This window comes from Meriones unguiculatus, chromosome 9, assembly GCF_030254825.1.
Source record: "Meriones unguiculatus strain TT.TT164.6M chromosome 9, Bangor_MerUng_6.1, whole genome shotgun sequence".
Lineage (NCBI taxonomy): Eukaryota > Metazoa > Chordata > Mammalia > Rodentia > Muridae > Meriones > Meriones unguiculatus.
The window spans coordinates 114,698,314-114,721,266 of record NC_083357.1 but is presented as its reverse complement, the minus strand read 5'-3'; the positions used below and the strand labels follow the sequence as shown (position 1 = coordinate 114,721,266).

The window sequence follows — 22,953 nt, the reverse complement described above, 5'->3', positions numbered from 1 at the left end:
GACAAAGGCTTCAGTAGGCAGAGGAAAGAAAGAAGCAATGCTGGCTGGTTGCGGACCGCAGATGCTCTCAGCCATGGTGGTGATATAAAGCCCAGGTTTGGGATCACTTACTTTATGTGGCTTCATTCTTCTACGACAGGAGACAGCCGTTAGAGACAGCCGTTAGAGACAGCTGGCGCTGTGTGCTCAGGGTCCTTATGGCTCTTTCACATCCTAAGCACAAGCAATTTCTTTGAGAAATCTGACTTCAGTCTTACTTTTAAACAAGGAAAATGTGACAATACTTGGGGGTTATCAATTTAAAAATTCCAAGCTACCCTAGTTCTTAAAGGTAAGTTTGCCAAGGACTTCTCTTGAGATAACTTGAATGAGGACTGTGTCAGCTGGGGTCACAGTATTCAGCTGCCCATTACAGTGTCTTTCACTCTGGGGACGTGGCTGGAAAGCAGACTCCTTTTCTATGGCTTAGTTACCCATGGTCAGACATGTTCTGAAGGAAGACGAAAGTTGAAAATGGTACAATTAGGTATTTTTAGAGATAATTCACATTCATACCAATTTTATTACAGTATGCTTTTATTGTTCTATTATTTTATTACTTTATTACTCTCTTACTATTCCTGGTCGTCAAGTTAAACTTCATCACAGGTATACTTGTAGAGGAAATACATAGCATATTTGAGGCTTGCTATTACCTTAGGTTCAGGTACGAAATGAGGGCATGGAGCCTATGGCATCTATTTCCTTCCATTACTGATGGGTTATTAAAACTCCTTACAGGGAGAGAATGAAGGTTGCTCAAAATGTTTTAGCCAATGGGCGTTAGAAACTGTTAAGCTTTGGGTTTGTGCCAGATGATTTGTGGAGAGAGGCAGGGGAGTTTCACTCCAGGTCGATCCTGTCAGGAAGAAAGGGGGATTCTATCATTGGTACTCAAAGCACTTGTCCACAGCAAGGCAGACTAGACACTGTTTATTGGTAAATCAGCAGGCAGTCATTTGTAGCAGACAGCAAAGAGGACACTGGGTATTGGTCTGTGTTCAGACATGCCTATGGGGTTGCATTGGCTTGGTACTGATCTGTCACAGTCACAGAGGGCCCTGTCTGCTGCTGCTGCTGCTGTTCTGTGGAACAGTTTATGTCTGATAGAGCGCATCCAGACCTAGCTGACAGTGCCAGGACAGCTCCTAGGTCAGGCTGCGTTTCCTTTCTCAAGAAGAGAGCACTAAGGTTGGCTGAGAAGATTTACAGAACAGCGACACAGGTTTTCAACTGCTGACCTCCAGCAGGTGCATGCTTTGGAGACCCTCAGCTCGCACTGCCTGCTCGCCTGCTGTCTTCAGAGCTGCCTGTCTTACTTAGGTGGGTGCTTTAGCATCCGCCAGAAGAAGAAATGTCTCCTTTCGCCCTTTAGACTTTTGATAGTAATCCCGGTTTCCATTCTTCCAGAATTTTACCAACGTGTCTTAGCTTGCTCAGAGTTTTGTAACAACACACCATTGACTTGTTAGCATAGACAACAGCCGCTGTTCTGGGCAGGAGTCACCAGTGGAAGAGCAACACACCTATCATCAGGTGAAGGCTCCTGTACTAGGTTCTCTTATCTCTGCCACCAGTGTCTGACAAAGAGCAACAGAAGGGGAGAGAGTGTAGGGGGATACAGGTGATGGTGGTGGAGAAAGCATGGCGGCAAGGCTTCCAGGGTGCCAGTCGAAGTGCATCCACAGACAGGAAATGTGTAAACAGGAAGCAGGTCCTGCCTGTAAAACCTCACAGTCCTCCAGTGAGCCACTTCCTCCAGCCAGGCTCTACCCCATAAATGTTCCATTGTAGCCTCCCAACCAGCGCCACTAGGTGTGAATTAGGTATCCAAACAAAGACATTGACAAGGACATCTCACATCCAAACTATTCTCCTGGGCCTGCAGGCTGTGATGTTGGGTGCTGGAAAGCGAGGGGAAGTAAGCTCTCTTCTGCTATTGCTGAGAAGGACACCCATCCTGTCCATCAGCCCCCCCCCCCTTTCAGACCTCAGCAAACCTTAGTTTCCTCCTCTTAGGTCACATTTGTAAATGTGGGCACATGGATGAGTGTGAACTTGAGGGGACTCAGCATTTCCTCTCTTCACCAGTTTATAGAAGTTTGTCTTTGTACATTCCTGGGGGGACACTGAATTTTGCATCACGTTGATTTCGCCCTGACTTGTTCAGTCTTGAGGCTATCGCTGACAGTATGGGGCCTTTGGTTCCCATCTGCAGGTCACATGCTTTCATCTCACAGCAGGAAAATGCTGTACTGCTTAAAGTAACTTCGCCTCAGGATGATGGGCCGATGCTGCAGACACCCCAGAGATAACTGAATGTCATCATTAAAAATAATATTTTTGTTTTAGTCTACGGGAGAGTTGTGTGTGGGTTTGAATTTCCAAACCTTGTTTGAAGTTCCTTGTCTTCCTCTCTGCTGGTGCAGATCGGCGGTCCCTAAGGCAGCCAATGCGCAGTCCCAGGGATTGCCCTTCACTGGACCTGTCATTCCAAAGGGAAGGGGGGAGGGAAAGTGTAGTTTCCAGTGGTGTTCAGCTGGCCCCGGGGGTGGGAAGGCTGCAATTTCCCAGGAATAAACGGACTCAATAGGGGCCAAGATGAACTTCAGAAAACCCCAAAGTCAAAGGAAGAGGGGCGTGAGCACTCCTTGTAGGAAGTGCTTCTCCTTCTGGGTCTGGGTAGCCATCCTACCTGATGGCGTTGTCAGCAGTGTGGACTGTTGGTCTCTGTTCCTGACCAGCTGGGGCTCTGCGGTGCGTTCTCCCCGCTGCTGGCGCTGGCTGGGGTCTCTTACTCCATGTTTTGGATCATTTCCTAGGCCGTCAGCACATGCCCAGATTTCTGGTACCCACCCCCCTTCTTTGCTCCTCACTGAGATGGAGTGTGCGCCATCAGCTGCGTGTTTGGACACGCACTCCCTTCTTGGAAGGGGAACGCTGCGACTTCTCCTGTCGGTATTTCAGGTTATCTTCAGTGGGACTGTGAGGGCTCTAACACATGGGCACGAGATCGCAGACCGTCCTCTGCTCCTAAAGGAAACATTAGCAATGCCAGCAAACAGGTTTTCCGTAGGACTGCTGTCTCTGGGAGGAAGCCCACGAACCCCATTAGAGCCTACAGGCACAGGCCACATGCTTTTGTGAGTGACCGCATAGGAAAATTGGGTGGTTCCCGGGCCTGAGAGAACTCTGGGGCACTTGCTTGATTATGCAGTTCTCTTCTCTCTCCTCTGCACCTCCTCCATTGCTCTCACTCCATCCTTGCCCCCCTCCCTTGCTCTTGTTTATTTATTTATTTAGTACCAAGAACTGGACCCGGCTTCTAGTGCATGTTAACAGACGCTGCACTGTATCCCCAGCCCTTATCTGTGAAATGGGAGCAGCCGTAGACAATGCTCACACTACTGAGGGCAGCATCCCAATAAAATGCAACATAGAGAAATAGCCAGCAGGCTCATGTGGTACTTTTTGTCCTTTTCTTATTTCACTTAATGCTATGAGCTCATATGTATGAACACATGTGCTTACCGCCCCCCCCCACGCTTACTTTGCTGGCTCTTAAACGAAGGGAATAGCATTCCTAAACTAAGGGAATAGCATTCTTCATTTGCACTGGGGTTAAAGGGCACTCTTCCTACCCTCTCAACTTTTCCTCCTACCTTTCTTATTTTCTGTTTTGCAATGGGGTCGTACTATGTCACTTACTATGACACTGGCCTTGAACTCAGAATCCTTCTGCTTTCTCTTGTGGAATATCTCTACACTCATATTCTTTTTCTGCCCTAGGTGAGAACCCACATGGTAACTTTGCTAATAAAAAAACCACTGCAGCTTACATGAACTTCAAGGATACTAAACTAGATATTTAGTTGTCTTGGTCTTCACATTTTTAATATCTTCCATATTAAAATTTGGGGGAGGCGTGGTAATAATAATTGTATACATACCAAAAAAATAAGTAAATAAAACATAAAGTCAGAGCCTTTCTTTGAAGGTAGAGGGAATAGGTTTCAGAATACACACTTACTTAACGCTGTTTATAAAGAGCTTTATGCTGAAGCCAATTCAGCTTTAAACGATTTTGCGTACTGAGATTTAGGTTAAACTATTTTAGTTGATGGAGTTATAGCCACAGGAATTTCAGATTCATGTAACTTATGCAACTATGCTGTATACTGCTTTTTATTAGAACTATTTTTTTTTGTGTGTGTGAAATCTCTTCAATCAAGAGAACTACAAAGTTGTATAGGATCCCAATAAAAAGGAGGAGAAGGCAGAACGTTAAGATGGAGAAAAAGAAAAGAACCTCTGAAGCAATGTCTGGAGTTCTAATAATTCTTATAAGTTGCAGCAAATCCACACATTTATCATAGAAAATGAGGTTAGGACACAGGGAAGCTAAGCATTGCTCTCTTCTGAATTAAATTTCAATGTAGTTCAGAAAATCTGAGAAATGGTGAAACCAATACACTGTAAAGTTAAACAGTTACCTGCTGAGAAAGAAGCTCTCTGGAAATGAGGGACATTCTTCCCAGGGCCTCCGGACACTTTTCCTGGCAGCGTCTTAGATGAGGGCTGTGCAGTCTGTCTCTCTATTGCAGATGCACCTATGTTGTCATCCTGAGCTGAACAGAAAGGAGCACGGAATGATGTTATGTGCCTGTGATCTCAACACTCATGAGGTAGATGCAGGAGGATCAGGAATTCTAGGCCATCATTGATTACATAGTAATTCCAGAGCTAGCCTGGCCTACATATGACTCTACATTAAAAAAAAGTGACTGAACAGTCTTTCATTGTACATATACACAACCTTTTAATGTAATGTCATATTTTAAGATGCAGCTTATGTGGTTTGGGAGATGGATTCTAGGCGGAAAGCCTACCAGCTGAGCTGCACTCCCAGCCCGTCCTCCACCGTTTAAGGTCAAGTCTGCTGTTGTGCATGGAGGTGGGTTTCCCGTCTTGGCAATTGTGAATAGCATGATGAGAAGCTGCCGGTATCCTTCTCATTCTCTCTCCTCTGGATGTGAACCCTGTGGTGGACTCTGGGAGCACACAGCAGTCCCTTTTCTCATTTTTGAGAACTTTCTCCATTGCTTTCCATCACGGGTTTGCTAATTTTACACCAACACCAAATGAGCATTCATCTTTCTCCACAGCCTCACCAGCCCTCGAGAAAGAGAGCTGGTCTCTCTTTCTGGCTCCAAAGTTATCCTTTTTCACAGTTCACGTGATGAATTCTAAGCTCTTTGAGTTGGTAAGGAAGTCCATGAGGTGACTAGGTAATACTAGCTAGCTTGTGTGTTGGTTTTCCACCAAATATACTACAATTCTAAGTTGACTAAGACTCCAAAGCTAGTCTTATCACCTCCCCATCTCTCTCCGCCATCTAGGTTTTGTCAGCTGACATAAGTTAGAATTATCTGAGAGGGAGAAACTTCAATGGAGAAAAATGTCTTCTCAAAGTAGACCTGTGGGCTAGCCTGTGGGGCATTTTCTTGGCTGATGATTGATGTGGGAAGGCCCAGCTAAGGACAGATGGCACCATCCTTGGGCAGGGAATGCTGGGTGCATAGAAAAACACAGCGGGCCAGGAGAAGCAAGCTAGCAAGCTGTACTTGTTGGTGCTCTCTGCTTTGGTCCCTGCCTGAGTTCCTGGCTTCTTTTCATGCTGGCTACCGCTGTAAGCCGAAATAAACCGCTTCCCTTCGGGCTTTTTTTTGTGGTCACAGTCTTTGTTACAGTGACAGGAACCTGGCGAATAGTGTGGCTCTGTAGGGATGTGAGTGCATGGCTGTGTGCATGTGTGGCCCAGAGAGCAACATGAAGTGTCTCAGCTATTTTTCACTTACTGTGTGAGACAGGGTCTCCCAGGGCTGGAGCTCAGGATTCAGCTAAGCAGGCCGGCTCTGGGGCCCTGGAATGCACCTGCTTCTGAGCTCTCTGGACAGATAAGGTGTGTGCTCATTAGCACCCGGCCTTGTATGTGGGTTCTGGGATCAGGACTTCATGCATGCTAATCTCCTCTCTGCCAGTGGATGGCACATCCAATCCTCCCTAAAATTTTGAGGTTTGGTAAGTTATACAAGAAGGGTTTATTTTGCTCATGTTCTGGAGGTCCGAGGATGTAGCGCTGAGATCTGGAGTTGAAGGCCTCAGGTAGTGTTAACTCATGGTGAAGACAGAAAGCATTTCTCAAGAGTGGAAGCACAGAGCTGAGGAAGCCGCTCGTACTTCAGTAATGTCTGCTCTAGTGGCTGGACTCTGGTCCTCTTAGTCAGCTCAGCACTCACTGCCGGCCCCGAAGAGTGTTAGCTGCTCTGGAGAAAAGTCGCACAGGACTTAGTTCCCGCTACCTCTCAGCACCTTTACACTGGAAATTAAAATTCAACCTGAGTTTTGATGGAGACAAACCACGCTGAAGTCACAGCGTTTATAAACAATCTTATGATAAATAATGATAAAATTATGATAAATAATGTAGACTAGGTAAGGTGACAGGGTAGACTCCTGGAACAGAACGGTAGATACAGCAATGGGCATTTGATAAAAACCCTGAGTTGCACAGAAGGCTGAAGGACTGTCCCGCCTAACTAAGTGACAGAGGCACCCTCATTCTTAGTCCCTCCTTTTGTCACTGTGTTCTTTGTCCCTGTGCTGTCTTGCCTTTTCCTCTTTGTTAAGTTGAAGTTTTAATTTGAATTTCTCTTATAAATGAAGCTCAATATCTTTTCTAGGCATTTAAAAACCTTGCTAACATTTGCTCCTATGTGGCCTGTATGTTCATTTCATCATGACTTCTATAAAATTTTTAAAGAAATCACAAATATCCAATAGAATCAGAATTAATGAGATTGATCTGTTTTCTAAATGATTAACAAGTTGCTACATTCTTTGTTTTGATGTTTTTAATGGAGATCCTAATAACACATTCATGTAATTTTTAAATTTTCTTTTTTTTTAGTTTATGGGAATCTGGTGTGGTCATTGACAGCACCCCCAGGCTCCCCTTACAGGCTCAGGGCTTTGCTCTTAAGGCCGGGCGTAGGCCAGTAGAGTGCGCGCATACTGACATGGGTCCCCGGCTCACCCTCCAAACCCTCTTTTCCATATTGTTTCCTGTGAGTAAGAAGCTGTTTGTTATGAAGGGTTTGTTCAGTGACAGCTCCTCTTCTAGAGGTGTGAACACAAGCGTAACATTTTAACCTCACGACACTGCTAAGCGAAGCCCTGGATGAAATGTGGAGAGCTCACAGTTCGGGGAGCTGAGGAGTACGCTGCCAGCGAGCAAGTGCCAAGGCAGAGTCTCCCACTCACACGTTTCCTCCGTGTTAGTCTTCCAACGATTTCGCCTTTGTCAGTTGAGACAGTTCTTAACTTGATCCCATCACAATTGCTTTTATTATAGCTGACCTGATTTAGTGCTGCTAGGTCATGCTCAGCACAGTTAACACTAATTGGTGCAGGGCATGTCTGAATAATTTTTCGTGGCTTCTGAAAAGATGGGGCCATTAGTTTTACTGTATTTATGCTTCGTAAGTGTGGTGTGGACTTTCAAAATATGCAGTATAATGTAAGGCTGCGTCTTAAGTAGCATTGTGTGTGAGTAGATTCTGAAGAGCTGAAGTGCCAGCGAGGATGGCTGACCACCGTGGGCAAAGGTCTCTGTGGCTTCAGTCTGGGGGTGTTGCTTTGTCAACACCAGGCTTTGTGAGTAGCCACACATACGTTGAGAACTAAGGCCTGAACTAAGTGTGCTTCCTTACTGGTCAGATGAAGTATGGCTGTCGTGCTCAGCCACAATTTATGTACACACCTGGGAGGGTCTAGCATCAAGGTCAGCTCCCATCTCCTAGGGTTTTGATGATTCCACAACAAAAAATGGCCTGCAGCTAGCTGTGGGCAGACTGGCTCTGAATGCCACCACAGGGCTCTCTCTTCAGCCTTCACTTCCTGTGCTTTGAACTGGCCACCTCTGTGAAAGTTAATCCTTAATAGCAGAACTCCATCCCGCCTAACCTTTGTGCTTGCTCAGAATTTTCAAAATTGTACACATTTTCCCCTCCAGGAATTAACTACTGAGTTGCCAGTTTCCTTTACATGTCATAATATATGTATAGGTATATATGCATAAATATTTGCACACATATATTTCATATATGGTACCATCATGCACATTTAATATGATTTCTTTATTTTATTTTTCATGTGTATGTGAGTCCTTGCAAGTTTGTCTGTGCACCATGTGCATTTTGGTGATTTTGGAGGTCAGCAGAGGAGGGGTGTGTGTGTGTGTGTGTGTGTGTGTGTGTGTGTGTGTGTGCGCACAGGCACCTGTCCTGTAGTGTATCATCGTGACAGGACCTCTTAGTAAGTCAGATCCCTCCTTCCACAATGTGGGCCATGGGTTTGAGCTGAGCCATCTTCCCCACCCTTCTGGTGCTCAACTGTTCTTTTTCCTACGAATGTGCGTTAGTTCATTTAGGATGCTGTAACAACAGTGCCAGACCAGGCTCAAATAACCGGCGTTGATTTCTCACAGCTCCGGAAGCTAGGAAGTTCAAGGGAAGGCATCGTGTGTGGTGAGGGCCGGCATCGTGTGTGGTGAGGGCCGGCATTGTGTGTGGTGAGGGCCGGCTTCGTGTGCGGTGAGGGCCGGCATCGTGTGCGGTGAGGGCCGGCTTCGTGTGTGGTGAGGGCCGGCATCGTGTGTGGTGAGGGCCGGCATCGTGTGTGGTGAGGGCCGGCATCGTGTGTGGTGAGGGCCGGCATCGTGTGTGGTGAGGGCCGGCATCGTGTGTGGTGAGGGCCGGCTTCGTGTGTGGTGAGGGCCGGCATCGTGTGTGGTGAGGGCCGGCATCGTGTGTGGTGAGGGCCGGCATCGTGCTCGCAGAGGCTGTGCTGTTGCTGCTGTTGCACCTTCTCATGGCAGAAAGCGAGAGAATGTTTGCTGGATTAAAGGCATGCACCACCATCACGTCTAACCTTAAAGATGTTAGAAAAGGAATTTTTATTTCTATGTCTTTTACCTCTTAAGTTTTAAATCAGGGCCTAGTGCCTGTATGCCCGTGTGCACGCTTGCTTCCTGGCTTTTAAACAATCCCATCTGAACTCACCTCTGAGTTCCAAGTCTAGAAGCTACAACAGTGACATGTCAGCACCACAGCAGCCTCTCTGATGGGAAGGATATCTTCCGGAAGGCTGGCTTGGGAGCTGGTCTTTCTTTGATAATGTCTGCACTTATTTGCAGCTAGACTCAGCTGGCCGTGACTTCTCTTCTCCAGGTGTAGAGAGGCTTCTCTCTTCTTCAGTGTGGCAAGAACCTGAATTTCTAGGCATCCGAGCTCAAGCCCTTCACATGAGCTCAAGCCCTTCAGATGCAGGCCTCAGCCTTATTTGCATTTGTGGTATTTTCTTGCCTGGGAGAACAATGTGCGTGACTGACTGCTTTTTTCCTGCAGGGGTTACATTACAAAGATTTTTGGCCATGCCCTCACATTTCCTTCAGCTTCTGAGGTGAGATTTACTCTTTCCCTCCTCACTTCTTGTACTTATCTTTATTTTACTAGAACAAAGCAGAAAAGAGCTGTGCAAAAATTTGTCATGTTATTTCTTAAATACTAAATTTTTAATACCAAACTACAGTTATGTCTCTGGGTAGTGCTTAAGGGTCCATAATAATATACGCTTACTTGACTTTTGCTCCTCAGATCTGAAATAACATTTGGCTATTACAGCAATAATGCCCAACCTAATTTTCAGCTTGTGTCTAACAAAGATGCAACTAGAGTCCCAGAACAAGCACAGGTTTCTTGCTGAGGAGCAGGGTCCGCGGCCTTAGCAAAAACCCCCGCTGTGCGGGCTGCGCTGCTTCTCTTTGTAGCCTGTGGGTAAGTTACTACTTGCTGTATGTTTATTGTAATCTCGCGTCGCTTCAGAACACGCCGCTCCTGTCTTTTGTTGTGTTCTGTAAATTGGGCGCTCGGCGTGTCGTTCCTGCCAGAGCATTTATTGTATGTTTTATGGTCCTTATGAGACCTATTGTCTTTCATTATTTTCCTCCTTTCTTTTATCTCTGCCAATTATAAATTGCTTTAGAGTTTTGTCTGCTTTCTTTAATTATATGCTTTGCACTGGGAGGGTTCTACTGTATGCTGCAAGTTATTAGCCTCTTGCAGCACAGATGCTGAATCTTCTTTGTGTCTTGAGTTCCTCTTGTCTTTTTTCCTACTCACAATTTTATCTCTGACTTGGATTCAGAGATCATAAAACTTCATAAGTGGCTTAGGAATGCCAAAGTCAAATTCTATACTTTTTCCCCCTTTTCACTCTTGAGGATATGCCTGAAAACTGATTTCTTACTGTGTGTCTGGTCTTGAGAGTTAGATGAGTGATTGAAGCAGGGCGATTGATTGTATGGTTAATACGTGATTTAAGAACTCTGGCTTTCGCGTGCTTTAATCCCAGCACTTGGGAGGCAGAGGCAGGTGGGACTCTTAGTTTGATGCCGGCTTTAACGGGCCGAGGATGGGCTGGAGATGATGCTGGCTCTAAAGGCCGAGGATGGGCTGGAGATGATGCTGGCTCTAAAGGCCGAGGATGGGCTGGAGAGATGGCTCAGCAGCCACAGTGTGTACTGCTCTTGCACGTGACCTGAGTTTACACCCATGTCAGGTGTTCACAGCTGCCTTATGAGCCCAGCGGCAGTGGTCTGCTGTGTCTGCAGGTGCCCTAGCACACATACACATCCCTCCTGGCCCTTAGGCACAGGGGCACACATAGAATTAAAGACAAAATAAACATTTTACTGTGAGATGAGCTCTGGCTTTGGAGCTGGGTTTCCTGTGTTCAAACTCTCGCTCCATCAGATACCAGCTGTGTGGACAAATCTCTTCTTTTTTTCTTTAATGCATTTTTCATTTATTTATTTATTTTCTTTTTCTTATTAGTTACATTTTGTTAACTCTGTATCACAGCTGTATCCTGCTCCCTCTTCGTAACACTTCTGTATCCTATGCTCTGGTTTAGATTGTGCTTCCCCTCACTGCAGTACTGAAATCCTAACCCCTAATCACTCGGTACATAAGTTCTTGAAGTGTAATTAGCTCATATTAGAAAACAGAAGGTCCCCAATCCGTTATGCAAGGCGCCTTAGCCTACTTCTTAGCACTATAACAGAATTCCACAGTCTGGGTTAGTTGTAAACAATAAAGGTTTATTTTGTTTATGGGTTTGAAGGCTAGAAAGTCCAAGAGCCTGGCCCTCTGGCAAGGGCCTTTGTGTTGTATCACAGCATGGTGACGGGGTTGGGGTGGGGGCAGCGTGTGAGTACGCTTCAGACAAAGGAGGGAGAACATTCTTTTTGAGAAAATGGCTTCCATAGCCACTCACCCCTCAGTCACACCACTAACCCATCCACGTGCTCAGAGTCTTCATGACTACCTGCAATAGAAACTGGATTTCAGCATGAGTTCCCGAGAGACATTAAACCATAGCAAGTGATGTCCATAGAACCAGAAGTCTGGACACGGCCAGTGCACATATCTGAAGATGATGGCAAAGATGGAAGGAAGCAGTTCTGCTAACATCTGCAGTTTAGCACTGGGGACAAGGAGTTTGTAGTGTTTATGGGCCCAGACTGTCATCCTGCCTTACAGTAGCCCGAGCATTTAATGAACGTAGCATCCATTAAATCAGGTTGTTTTGAGGTTTTCATATGTCATTATTCATAAAGTTCTTAGGGTAGTGTTTAACATAGAACAAGTACTAACAATATTAATTAGTGTGTTTATTAAGGGCTAATTATGTACCATATGCCTTCCTAAATGCTCATCTTTTATTAGCTAAATCTACAAAGTTGTGAAGACAGAGGTACAGTAGCCTGCATCTACTCATAAAATAGGAATTCCTTCATTCTTCTCCTGTAAGTCATTGCTTCAAGTTAAGCTGATAATAGCTGAGGTGCCGTAACTGAAGCCATAGCCACCATCTGCTAACGTTTCCCACACAGCGAAGCTGTCAGAGGTTCTGTGTTGTCCTCTCCATCAGGCTTGACACTTCTGTGACTGTTTAGTTTCTCACAATTTCCTGTGAGTTTGGGCAAAGACTTTGCAATGGCTTTACTGAGCCAGTGCATACAGGATCTCAACTCATTTGTAGTCTGATGGAGGTAGATGCTGGGGCAGTTGTGGTCTCATGGGCCTTTCTTCCCTTTGGCATCTCTGTGTGGTGTCTCTGTGTGGCTGAGTTGGGCTGCCTCCACAGATGGTTGCCTCCAGAGAGGTGGGCCTCATATATGGTGGCCCTGAGCCGACCATCCCTAGGTCATAGGAGGAAGAACAAATGCTCTCCTTCAGCACCCTGAACTTACAGTCTAGGAATGACAGAGGAAGCTCTGCTGCCAGATGGGAAATCTCAACTGAACTCTAGCTTTTACTCCCTGTTAAAAATCAGGGCTGTGCTTTCTGGGATTGCACTGGTGATGTTTTGAGACATATAATGATTGCAGTATTTGAAAAGGATTTTACAGCTTCTTTGAGAAAATAAAAATGAGTGTTCTGTGTAGTCAAACGTTTTTATACTTTTTATTGCTGTGCAATACAAAAATTCAAGGGAAGGATTTGTAAAACAAGTAGGTGAAGGGCAAACAAAATCTGAAAATCCACTGTGATGTTTTTATTTTATTTTATAATAATGGCAAATGCTACCTACCTCTTCTTTTCTGCTAAGCTAAAACATCAGAATTTTGAGGAAAATATGTATTTTTCATATTTTCTCTTCTTATGAGAGTAATAATTACCATGATAGACTTCAGGTCTCAGATGTTTCCAAAGCAGAGTGAAGTTGGCAACATGAACTCTTACTTGTCCACTTGATCAAAGGGTGTACGGTCTCCTATGAGGAGGTGTGTCCTCATGTCACTGCACAGTTCTTAAAACGCCAGCACACATGTCACCAGGGCCACACTGGGGGCTCCAGATGTACCCGTGCTAAGAACTACGCTCCACGTGGAGAGGCTGGGGCTGGTGGCTTGATCAGCACTGTGTCTGTCTGTTTTGCAGGTCCTCCACTCCTTTACGGACGCCATCTTCGACGAGTGGCTGAGAAAAAACAACCCTCCCACAGACGCCTGGCCCCAGGAGCTGGCACCGATTGGTCACAATCGGATGTATAACATGGTTCCCTTCTTCCCACCAGTGACTAATGAGGAACTCTTCTTACCCGCAGACCAGCTTGGCTACAATTATGCCATTGATCTGTCAGGTAAGGAGAACAGTTCTAAGTGGCTGACTCACTCAGCTTCTAAGAGAGCTTTTGCCCTCTCTCTTTCTTCTTAATGTAAAGCAAGACTTTACATTAAAGTTAATTGAAGCATTCAGGCCGAGTTAAGTTTATTGGCTATTTTTGTGAATACCTCAGATTTAACAAGGTAAGTCATTAAGCTACCAATTAGACAGCAGAAAGGGGCTGGCTGCGGACCATTTGGGAACACTAAGTTGTTCAGGGATATCATTCTACAGAGGCTCTACTCTTTTGCTTGAGTTGACAGTTTTTATCGGAACTATTCAGATCCATGAAAACTTCCCCATGGCTATTGGAATGTGTCACCAATGAAGTCAAAGTGACTTTTACTCATGTGTGGACAAGGATCTCGGAGTGATCTCATTTGCAGGCAGAGTTGGGATTAGTAAGACAAGCTTGAGATTGCCACAAGCTACAAAGACCAGGCAATAGCCGTTGTGAAAAGTAATAGAGCGTAGCATTGTAGAAGACTGTTATTAGCGCTGTAAAGCCTTCGGGAACATTCGCCGCCATGGGTTTAAAGGTCAGCTGTTGTTTATTTGTTTGGCATTACTTTCCAACTACACCAGGTGTTTTGAATCATCCTTGACTGCACTAATGTGGTACGGACAGGTTTACCCAGGATGACATTGAGCCTCAAACTAGGCTGCACTCAGGTTATGATGTTTTCAAATCCATGCTTCCTCACTCTTTTAAATTGTAGATAATTGAAAAACTGACTTCAGCTGGTTGAAAATAGGAAAGGTTATCTTTATTAGTACACATGGACACTGTTTTCTCTTTTGAACAGGTCCCAATATAGCTTCACAGGTTCTTCACAGAATCTCAGGGAAGAAAGGAGAGATGAAACAGAGATATTTTAATGTGTTGAGGAGCTGCAGAATAGAACCTGCTGTTGGCTTCCCCCCATCTGTGTCTGTCATAGCCCTTATTCTTAGCCCACAAGGTGACTGAGATGACCTCAGAGTGCCTCTTGTTGCTCTCTGACATGAGACTCTCTTGGGTTCTGGCATCTGTCTGGTTTCCCTTCTGCTTGGCACTGGCTGCTTCCTGTTCTTATTAATTTGGGAGGCTTCCTTTTAAAACTTCCTTCTCTTTGCTCTTGGATTAAGCCTAATGACAGTTAAAAGATTTGGGCACCCAGTTCTGCCCTTATTCCCCATGTCCACCTGTCAATTAGCAGATACCATCTAAGTACCAAATATGCCTAAATCTAAATATGCCTAAAATCTATCAACTCACCAGATGATACCAAACCATGGTAGCTGATTGGTTTGGCCAGGAACTGCATACTTCTGCTTGGGGGGACGTAAGCAAGGGATGTTCTTGCCTTCAAACTTCTATGCTCATTGGTGGTCAGCAGCCCAGACTGACAAAAGAAAGATTGACAGGAGAAATATGATGCTTTTCTTTATATGGCATGGGCCTCTTTCTTGGGCACCAGGAAAGACCCGTAGAGGCCAATGGCCCGGGAGCTTGGATACCACTTCAAGCCAGGAGTGAGAAAACACAGAGATGTGGCTGCACAGAGAACAAACAGCTTGCCTCTGAAAAGTGGCGAGCACTGGAAGGAAATCTGTGGGAAGCAATGGCAGATAAAGCTATTTTTGCAAGTCTGCAGTTTCGTGCTTTCACAGCTGACAATTTCCCCTGGGGGGTGGATTTCTTGCAGTCCTTGTTTCTTTTGGGTTTCTGTCTTTAGTCAGCCAAGAAAGCTCTACAAGGCAACATTCGCTGAATGTCAAATGCCTTTATCTCAAAATGACCCTCTATCTGCAGGCTTGTGGGTAGAGATACTTGGATCCTCTTTCGACCAAGGGGAGGAAATGGTGAGGGACTCGGAAAAGACTTTGGTGTGTGATGGATCTAAAGCTGGACTTGAGGAGCCTGGTAGCCACCAAGTCGCAGAGCAGGTGTTTCAGACTGAAGGAGAGATGGGCAGGGAGTGCACAGGTGGCTTAACTGAAGGCCGGAAGAGGAAGGCTTGATCCCTGCGTGCAGCATGTTGGCAAGCTGAGTGAGGTCAACCACAGGAGAACCAAGGACTCTGGGACGCCTCCAGAATACCTTTAATTTCCCCGGAAAAACTGCCTAGACTTTCCGTAAGTAAGTTAGTCTTCAGCGCCAACCAGATGGCTCTTCCCAGAGTGCAACTCTCCTGCGTCATGGACTTGGGTGCCTTTTCTTCTGCTGACACACCCGTGCTTGGTCCGTTTCTTTTGTGGGTTCCAATAGTCCTAGTTTCAGAGTGTGGGAAGAAAGTCCTTTGTCCCTCCCCCTGCTGTCCTGGAAGGGCCTGGGCAGAGACCCCGGGACTCACAGAAGCATAGGAATCACCGCACGTTCATTATAACATCTCAGTTTGTAAAACAAGAAATGTGCTGTAGACAATGGGAATGACAGTCACAGACGAAGGTGAAGGTGCTTTAATACCGCCAAACTGCATTAAAAATAGCTGTGATGGTGCAAATCTGTATTATATGCATGTTAACACAATTTAGAAAACATTTTTTAAAGGTGAACAGGATTTGGGCAATAAGAGGCAGTCATTTTGAGAGCCCCATTAAGGAAACGGCAGAATGAAAATCTGTGGTTTGTTGGTTTGTTTTGGGGACAGGATCTCAGCGTGTTGCTCTTGGTGTCCTGGAGCTTGCTCTATTCTTTGTAGACCAGGCTGTCCTTCAAACTCACAGAGGTCTGCCTGCCTCTGCCGCCCAAGCACTGGGGTTAAAGGTGTGTGCCAACATGCCTGCCAAAACTACTGGTTTTAAGAAGTGTCCAAATGGGTCCTCTAATAAGGGGAACAGGGACTATTTCTGACATGAACTCAATGGTGAGCTCTTCGACCCTCCCCCCCAAGGGAGGAGCAGCCTTGCTAGGCCACAGAAGAGGACATTGCAGCCAGTCCTGAAGAGACCTGATAAGCTAGGGTCAGATGGAGGGGAGGAGGTCCTCCCCTATTAGTGGACTTGGAAAGGGGAGGGAGAAGCTGAGGGAGGGTGGGTGGGATTGGGAGGGAATGAGGGAGCAGGATACAGCTGGGATACAAAGTAAATAACCTGTGATTAATATAAAAAATAAATTAAAAAAAAGAGCTGTAACTAGGTTGGGGATTTAGCTCAGTGGTAGAGCGCTTGCTTAGCAAAGGCAAGGCCCTGGGTTTGGTCCTCAGCTCTGGAAAAAGCAAAAAACAAACAAACATACAAACAAAAAAAGCTGCCAGCTCACAAAAGACCTGCACAAGATCATACAAGAGCTTCACAACAGGAAGCCAGTCTGCAGGTTTACACTGAGCCGGGTAGTCTCATAACCGAGGTACTGTTGACAGTTGATAGATTCTGGAAGAGAGAGAGCGAGTCTTCTCTAAGAACGTGAACCCTGATAGGTGTGCCATGCTCCAGAGGAGGAGCCCATGTCCAGGTGTATGACATCACAAATTGGACCCAGCATATTCTTAAAAAGAAGAACCTGAAGCTGGGCGTGTGGGTGAGTAGAGGGTGGATCTGAAAGGAGCTAGGGGAAAGGCTGGAAGATAAATTCTAAAACACAATGCAAGAAATAAAGAATTAATAAAACATTACATCATGAAAAGAAACAAGTTCTAAGTAGTAACAGGTGCTCCTGGGTCCTCCAGGAGAGGAGAGAGAAAAGACTGTTGGAGGGATACAGCCAAGACGGCCTGGCAGGTGTGGGCCTGGAGAAGGGCGAAAAGGTGATCTGTCGTTTAGATGAGGGTCAGGTGCGGATAGACAAGACGGAGCGGAGGGAATGATCTCCTACAGCAGCTGATAGGTTAAAGAAACGTCACATGGACATAACTCTTTTAAAAATATGTTATCTTCCTGCACAGTGCTATCCAGGGTGAGCGGAAGATTAGATTTCCTGACTAAATTTACCGTGGGAGAGGCTTAGATTGTATTCACAACCGTTTGAACGGATACAAAGAGTCTGCGAGTGCTGCTGAGGGCTCGTATCAGGAGAGCCCACCTGTCTCTTACACGTGCTCCTCACCCACCCCAGGGTAGGGACAACAGCAGAATTTCCTACTGAGGGTTGTTCACTTAGCAGAAACCCAAAGATCATCCTAGTGTTCGTGTCTACATGAGTTTCTAACTTACCAAAGCAGTTAAGCGTTTCCTTAGAGGTTTTGTTCAGCATCTAATCATTTATTGTAACGGATTTACAAAATGCAATAAATAACCCCTTCCTTGAGAAACAGTTGTGGATATGATAAGCAGTGAGTGAAAGAAAATAAAATTCTAGCAAAGGGCAGTTTTGTTTTGCAAACAAGTATATATGAGAAAGGGAAGAGTTTTATAGGAGTGTTTGGCTGAGGGACTCGTAACCACAGAACCTGCTTATCTGCTTTTGTTTCAGTGGAAGAAGCTCCAGTTTGGACCACAACCCTCTCGGTGGTCACCGGGACACTGGGAACTTTCTTCGGTCTCTTTGGGCTGCTGGCTTTCCTTCAATACAGAAGGCTTCGAAAGGGATACGCACCCTTAATGGAGACGGGTCTAAGTGGCAAGAGATACACAGAGGAGGCCTAACGTGCCCTGGGGAAGAGGCCGCCACAGTCCTGAGCCAGGCAGTCACTCAGTACGTGCTCACTGGCCTTGGTGACAATCTCCAACACGTGACGCCCCCAACAGAAGTTACTTAGTTGTAGTTGCTGCTTTGTTTATTACACACACACAAAATGCTTGGGTCTGTCACCATCATCAAAGTAAGATGTGGCTAGTTATCTGTGACCTTTGATTAAAAGCACTTATGTTGATGAAGCATCTTTCTGTTCTTAAAGCACCTCCAGCCATCATCACTACCACCATCACCACCACCACCGTTATCACCACCATCGTCGTCACCACCACCACCACCACCACCACCACCACCACCACCACTACCACTTCCATTACCATTATCATCACCACCATCACCACCACCACCACTTCCATTACCATTATCATCACCACCATCACCACCACCATCATCACCATCAATTCAGTCCTCTTTAGTGAGTGGAACTTTACACAATCCAGTTTAGAAATGCCATCTTTGATGGTGGACTTCCTACAAGGTTCACTGGCTGTGTAAATATTGACCCCATGGGACAAACAAGCAGGTGAGGGAATAATTGTAATTTCTGCATTCATTAGCATATAATCTAGACCTGCTGGGGGATATAGAATCATGTTCTTGCAGGGAAGGCTGACTGGAGGAGACAGGTCAGGAGATAGTTTGATAAGAGCCCCATGACACCATGTTGGTTCACTGGTGTTGAACCAACTCTTTTATTAGGTAGCCTCACTTGAAAGGTCATTCCTTACATTTCTTAGGATTGTTTGGAGTATTGGCTGTAGGGGCGATCATTCAAGAACACTATAGTCAGTTGGGTCTATTCAAAAGTATGGCAGTCAAATGGGCACATTCTGCTAAGGGATTGTCAGATCGTGGAAAATACGAATGCTCACTATGTCAATCACTAGCACAGTGTTCAGGTGTATCGCGACAGTCCTGGGGAAATGGCTCAGCAGTTAAGAACACTGGCTGTCTGTAGAGGACTCGTGAGCAGTTCCCAGAACCTGCATGTCTCTAACTCCAGCCCCAGGGCAGTCGCTACCTTCTTTGAGCCTCTGCAGGCACTGCTTGGACATGGTAACTAGTTGTGCATGCAGGCAGAATACCCAGACACATAAAAATTAAGCTTCTCACAGTGGTTCCCACTTCTGAGAGGTTAAATATTACTGATATTTCAAGTAAGAGACCCATGAGGTGGGTAAAGCCACTTGCCATGGAGCCTGGTGACCTGGGTTTGATCCTGAAAGCAATGTAAAGGATAGGATGCAGTGGTGCCCCTCTGTCGTACCTTCTACGGAGATGGGGGCGCAGAACAGCCTGCCAGAAGCTGAGGAGCCAGCTGGGCTGGAGTACGCAGGGCAGAAACGAGAGACCCTGCCTCACAAATAAGGTGGAAGGGGAGAGCTGCCTCACAAAAGTTGTCCTCTGGCCTACACACAAATAAGTACATTTTAGAAAGAATTCAAGCCAGTTGTCATAGGGCTCACGCCTGTAATTCCCAGTCCTGGGAGGCTGGAACACCATCGCTCTCAATTCCTGGACAGGCTGTGAACAGTATGTCTCAAAAGAAAAACAAAAACAAATTTTAAGGTAAAGTTCATGTGTTTAATGTGTGACATATGTGTGTCAGGAGTGGGGCTGATGTTCAAGGGCCCCCTGTGGGCTTGTGTTACCCCCTTTCTGCTGGCTCAGGTGTGTGTAAGTAGGGAATGGTGTGAGGTCGCTGAAGCTGCCCTGTGTGTTGTGGGTGAGGGGTGGGAGGCAAACGTGCTTTACCAAGAACCAGGCAGTTTCCCTGGAATGACTGTTACAGGGACAATGCCCAGCTGGAACGGAATTCGAGTCCAAGTCTCACAAAGTTGCAGGAATATCCCAGAGAAGACGCAGCAAAACCACTCCGGATCCCCCCAGCATCCCTCACGTCGTGAAGGTCTGCTTGGGCGCAAGCGCATATGCACATACCTGATTTCTGCCATTCAGTGTTAATGGACCCCACAGTGCGTCACTGACACGGTCTTCCCTGAGAGGCTTGTGTTCTGAGTTCAGGGGTGTTGGCTATACATTTTCATACCCTAGTGTTAAAAGTGAAAGAAAAATACTCAAATGAAGATAAAATTGCGCATGGCAGATATGCTCTAGAAAAGTTATGTATAAATCAATTACATATTAAAAGTACCATGGGAAATCAGGTTTTTAAAGGTGAATGTTCATGAATAATTCCATAAGGCATATTACCATGGCTATCTTACCTTTCAGGCATATCCGAATTTTCAAATACCATATCATCGTAAGGTTTTATTAAAGTGAGTTATATCAAAAATAGAGATAAATAGAAATCATTTATTCTTAGCTTCTTTTATCGAGAGCACATGGAACTTTTTATAAATATTATGGTTTATGTTTTCCTAAAAGAAACAATTTTCTAATTTTGTACTTATAAGAGGAATACAATTTTCTGACCTCATAATAAATCAATTAGGAATGCTTTTTAACAACTCAAAGGTAGGATACATTTACACAGTGAGGAGTTGGTATTTACTTATATTGAATATTATGTAAATAAGCTCAGAGAATGTCACTGAGCATTTCTGGGGCATTCTTCTCAATGACAGGGACACATCCAACCTTAAGGAAAAGGAACAAATCACTTTATATGCTCACATGCTCAGTGTCAGAGGTGTGTGTGTGCGTGTGTGTGTGCATGTGTGTGTGTGTATGTGTGTGTATGAACTGCAGCTTCTATAGACTGCTCTCATGATGCTGGCATTCTAAGGTAAAATTACGTTCAGCAACAAACACCCTTTGTGGATTCAGTTCTCTTCCAGATCCAAAATTCCCTGCTTGATGTGTGTCTTGTTCAGGATTTACTAGTTAATCATAATACTTTCAGTGAATGGTTTTAATTTTATGTTTCATCTTATATTAACAAACAAGGAGAAAACTTCTTAGGGAGGGAAATAAAAATAGATGTTTCCAGTTTATTGCTCTGCTTGGGGGGAGGTCACTGACTTCTAAGTTGTGTGTGTTCATGTCAGTCTTTTGGTTGCTCTATGCAAGTATATTGCACTGCATATACATATCACACATGTAATAGTTACTTCTGAAAATGCACCGCTGACCTCTTGGGTGAGGTTTTAAGGCTGGGTCTCTGTGGCACAAGCGGCAAGGAGACTCCAGCCCTCCCCGTGCACACTGTTTCTTGCCCTGTCATCACAGTTCCGTCCTGGGTGGTGGCATTAGTTCGTCACTGACCTTGGAGAACAGGTACTACAAGAGTTAGCTTGCCACTCCTGCGGGCAGCTCTTCAGGGCCGGGGATCCAGGGACCCCAAGCCTGCAAGGCCAGCCATCCTGTTGGAGAGTTTCAGAGAGAAGTTAGAAGCAATGGGGTGGTGGGCATGCAGTTCTCTTGGACCTGGTTAGAGGTCGGGTCATTGGCTTTCTAGCTAGGCATCTCACCCCACTCAGACAACGCCAGCTGTTGGCCGAGGCCTGTGCCTCAGTGAGCTTCTGCCCATGGGGGATCAGTGCCTTCCTCAACGCAATGGCAAAACCCATGGTTAATGTCTTCCATATTCTCCATGGCTTTGCTCATCCTGAGTACCCCGGAAATAGTTTTTGGGTGACTGAATGAATAAACCAACCTCATAGTAGAATTTCCATTCAGAGCCTCTGGGGTGCGTTTTAATAGGTACTAGATTGAACAGGTATCTCTGCCACGAAGTTCCACCACAACTTAACCCTTCAGGTAGTGAGTGATGCCTGCATGAGGTGGATTTGACTCCATGCTCTCTGACACAAGAGGGCGCCTTGGCTTTATTTGATGAGTTTCCCCGACTCTTGGCAATGGCTGACAGAGACTAAGTAGAGAACTAATACGTCTACTTACCTCTCTCTAAATCTTTCCACGTCGCCGGCCTTCCAACATCTGCTGCCTGAAGTCTTCCCCAGTGAAAGTGACTAGAGGTAAGTTTCTCACTCAGCCACACCTCACTTAGGAACACAGCCCTGTGTTCAGGCTGTTGAATCTGGAGTGACACTTGGAACAACCCCATAAAGACTAACTAGAGCCCCTGGCTATCTGTGGCAGAATAGTCCCAGGATCCGGAGCTCTGGAGGTACTACGATCCATGGATGTTCAAATCCCTTAGATAAAAATGTCTAATCTTGGCCTATAATAGCTCACATCCTCATGCCTGCCTTGCCATCTCTAGATGGTTCTCAGCCCAGGGTAAATGTAAGTAATTGGCAAGTAATTGTGGCACGTCATTCTATAGGCAGTGATGACAATGAGGAAAATAGTCTGTATGTGTTCAGCAAGACCCATTTTTTTTTTCCTGTAACATTTCCATTGTTTGTTGGTTGAATTTACCAAGCACTAACCCACAAGAGGGCCAACACTACTTACTCTGGTTATAATGGCAGTTGGAGCAGAAAATAACGCTTGTGAACTTAATTATGCTTTGGCAGGTCATTAAATGAAATCTTAAAAAATAGCACTCAGGAAAATCGTGAGCCAAGGTGTATGTCAAGGTTTCCTAAAACAAAACAAAACAAAACAGAATGGCAAACGTTTTCCAGTCGAGGTTGGTGTATTTTGTATTAGAAGCTACAGTTATTGGGGAGAAGCCAGAAACCGTTTGTGCTTTTTGCCACAGCAATGCAAGGCTGGCCTTTGGCACGTCATGTGTAAACAGTGTCATGTAGGAAGGCTGGAGCTTGGCTCTCTTTATTAAAATAGTTCAACCTCACCGCCAAAGTCACCCTCCTCGATGACTCACTTATTTTTATGCCGTTGGTGGTTTTTGAATTAGCAGTTACCGCACGACTCTCCATCGCTGGTGGATGGATTTAGTTACAATAAAGCAAAACCTGCCCTCTTGTGTTCGATTGGAGAATTGCACAATGTTGTTTGAACGTTCCTACAGCGCTCGTCCTTTTCTGTGTGACTTGCCTCACCCAGGGGGTGGGTGGGTGGGGAACGTGGAAGATTCGATGTAAATTCAGAGTCGGTAGTGGATGGAGCACA

General features: G+C 45.5%; 1 protein-coding gene across 3 annotated transcripts in view; it reads left to right on the top strand.

The window, feature by feature from the left end:
* The window catches only part of Dct (dopachrome tautomerase), a 35,546-nt gene extending 17,545 nt beyond the window's left edge, over positions 1 to 18,001 (top strand). For all 3 annotated transcript variants that reach the window (XM_021663325.2, XM_021663324.2, XM_060391598.1), the window contains 2 exons: positions 13,107 to 13,308; positions 17,725 to 18,001. In XM_021663325.2, the coding sequence (XP_021519000.1) occupies positions 13,107 to 13,308; positions 17,725 to 17,897 (375 nt within the window). In that variant the 3' untranslated portion in view covers positions 17,898 to 18,001. The remainder of the gene's footprint in view (positions 1 to 13,106; positions 13,309 to 17,724) is intronic.
* The last annotated feature ends 4,952 nt before the right edge of the window (positions 18,002 to 22,953 follow it).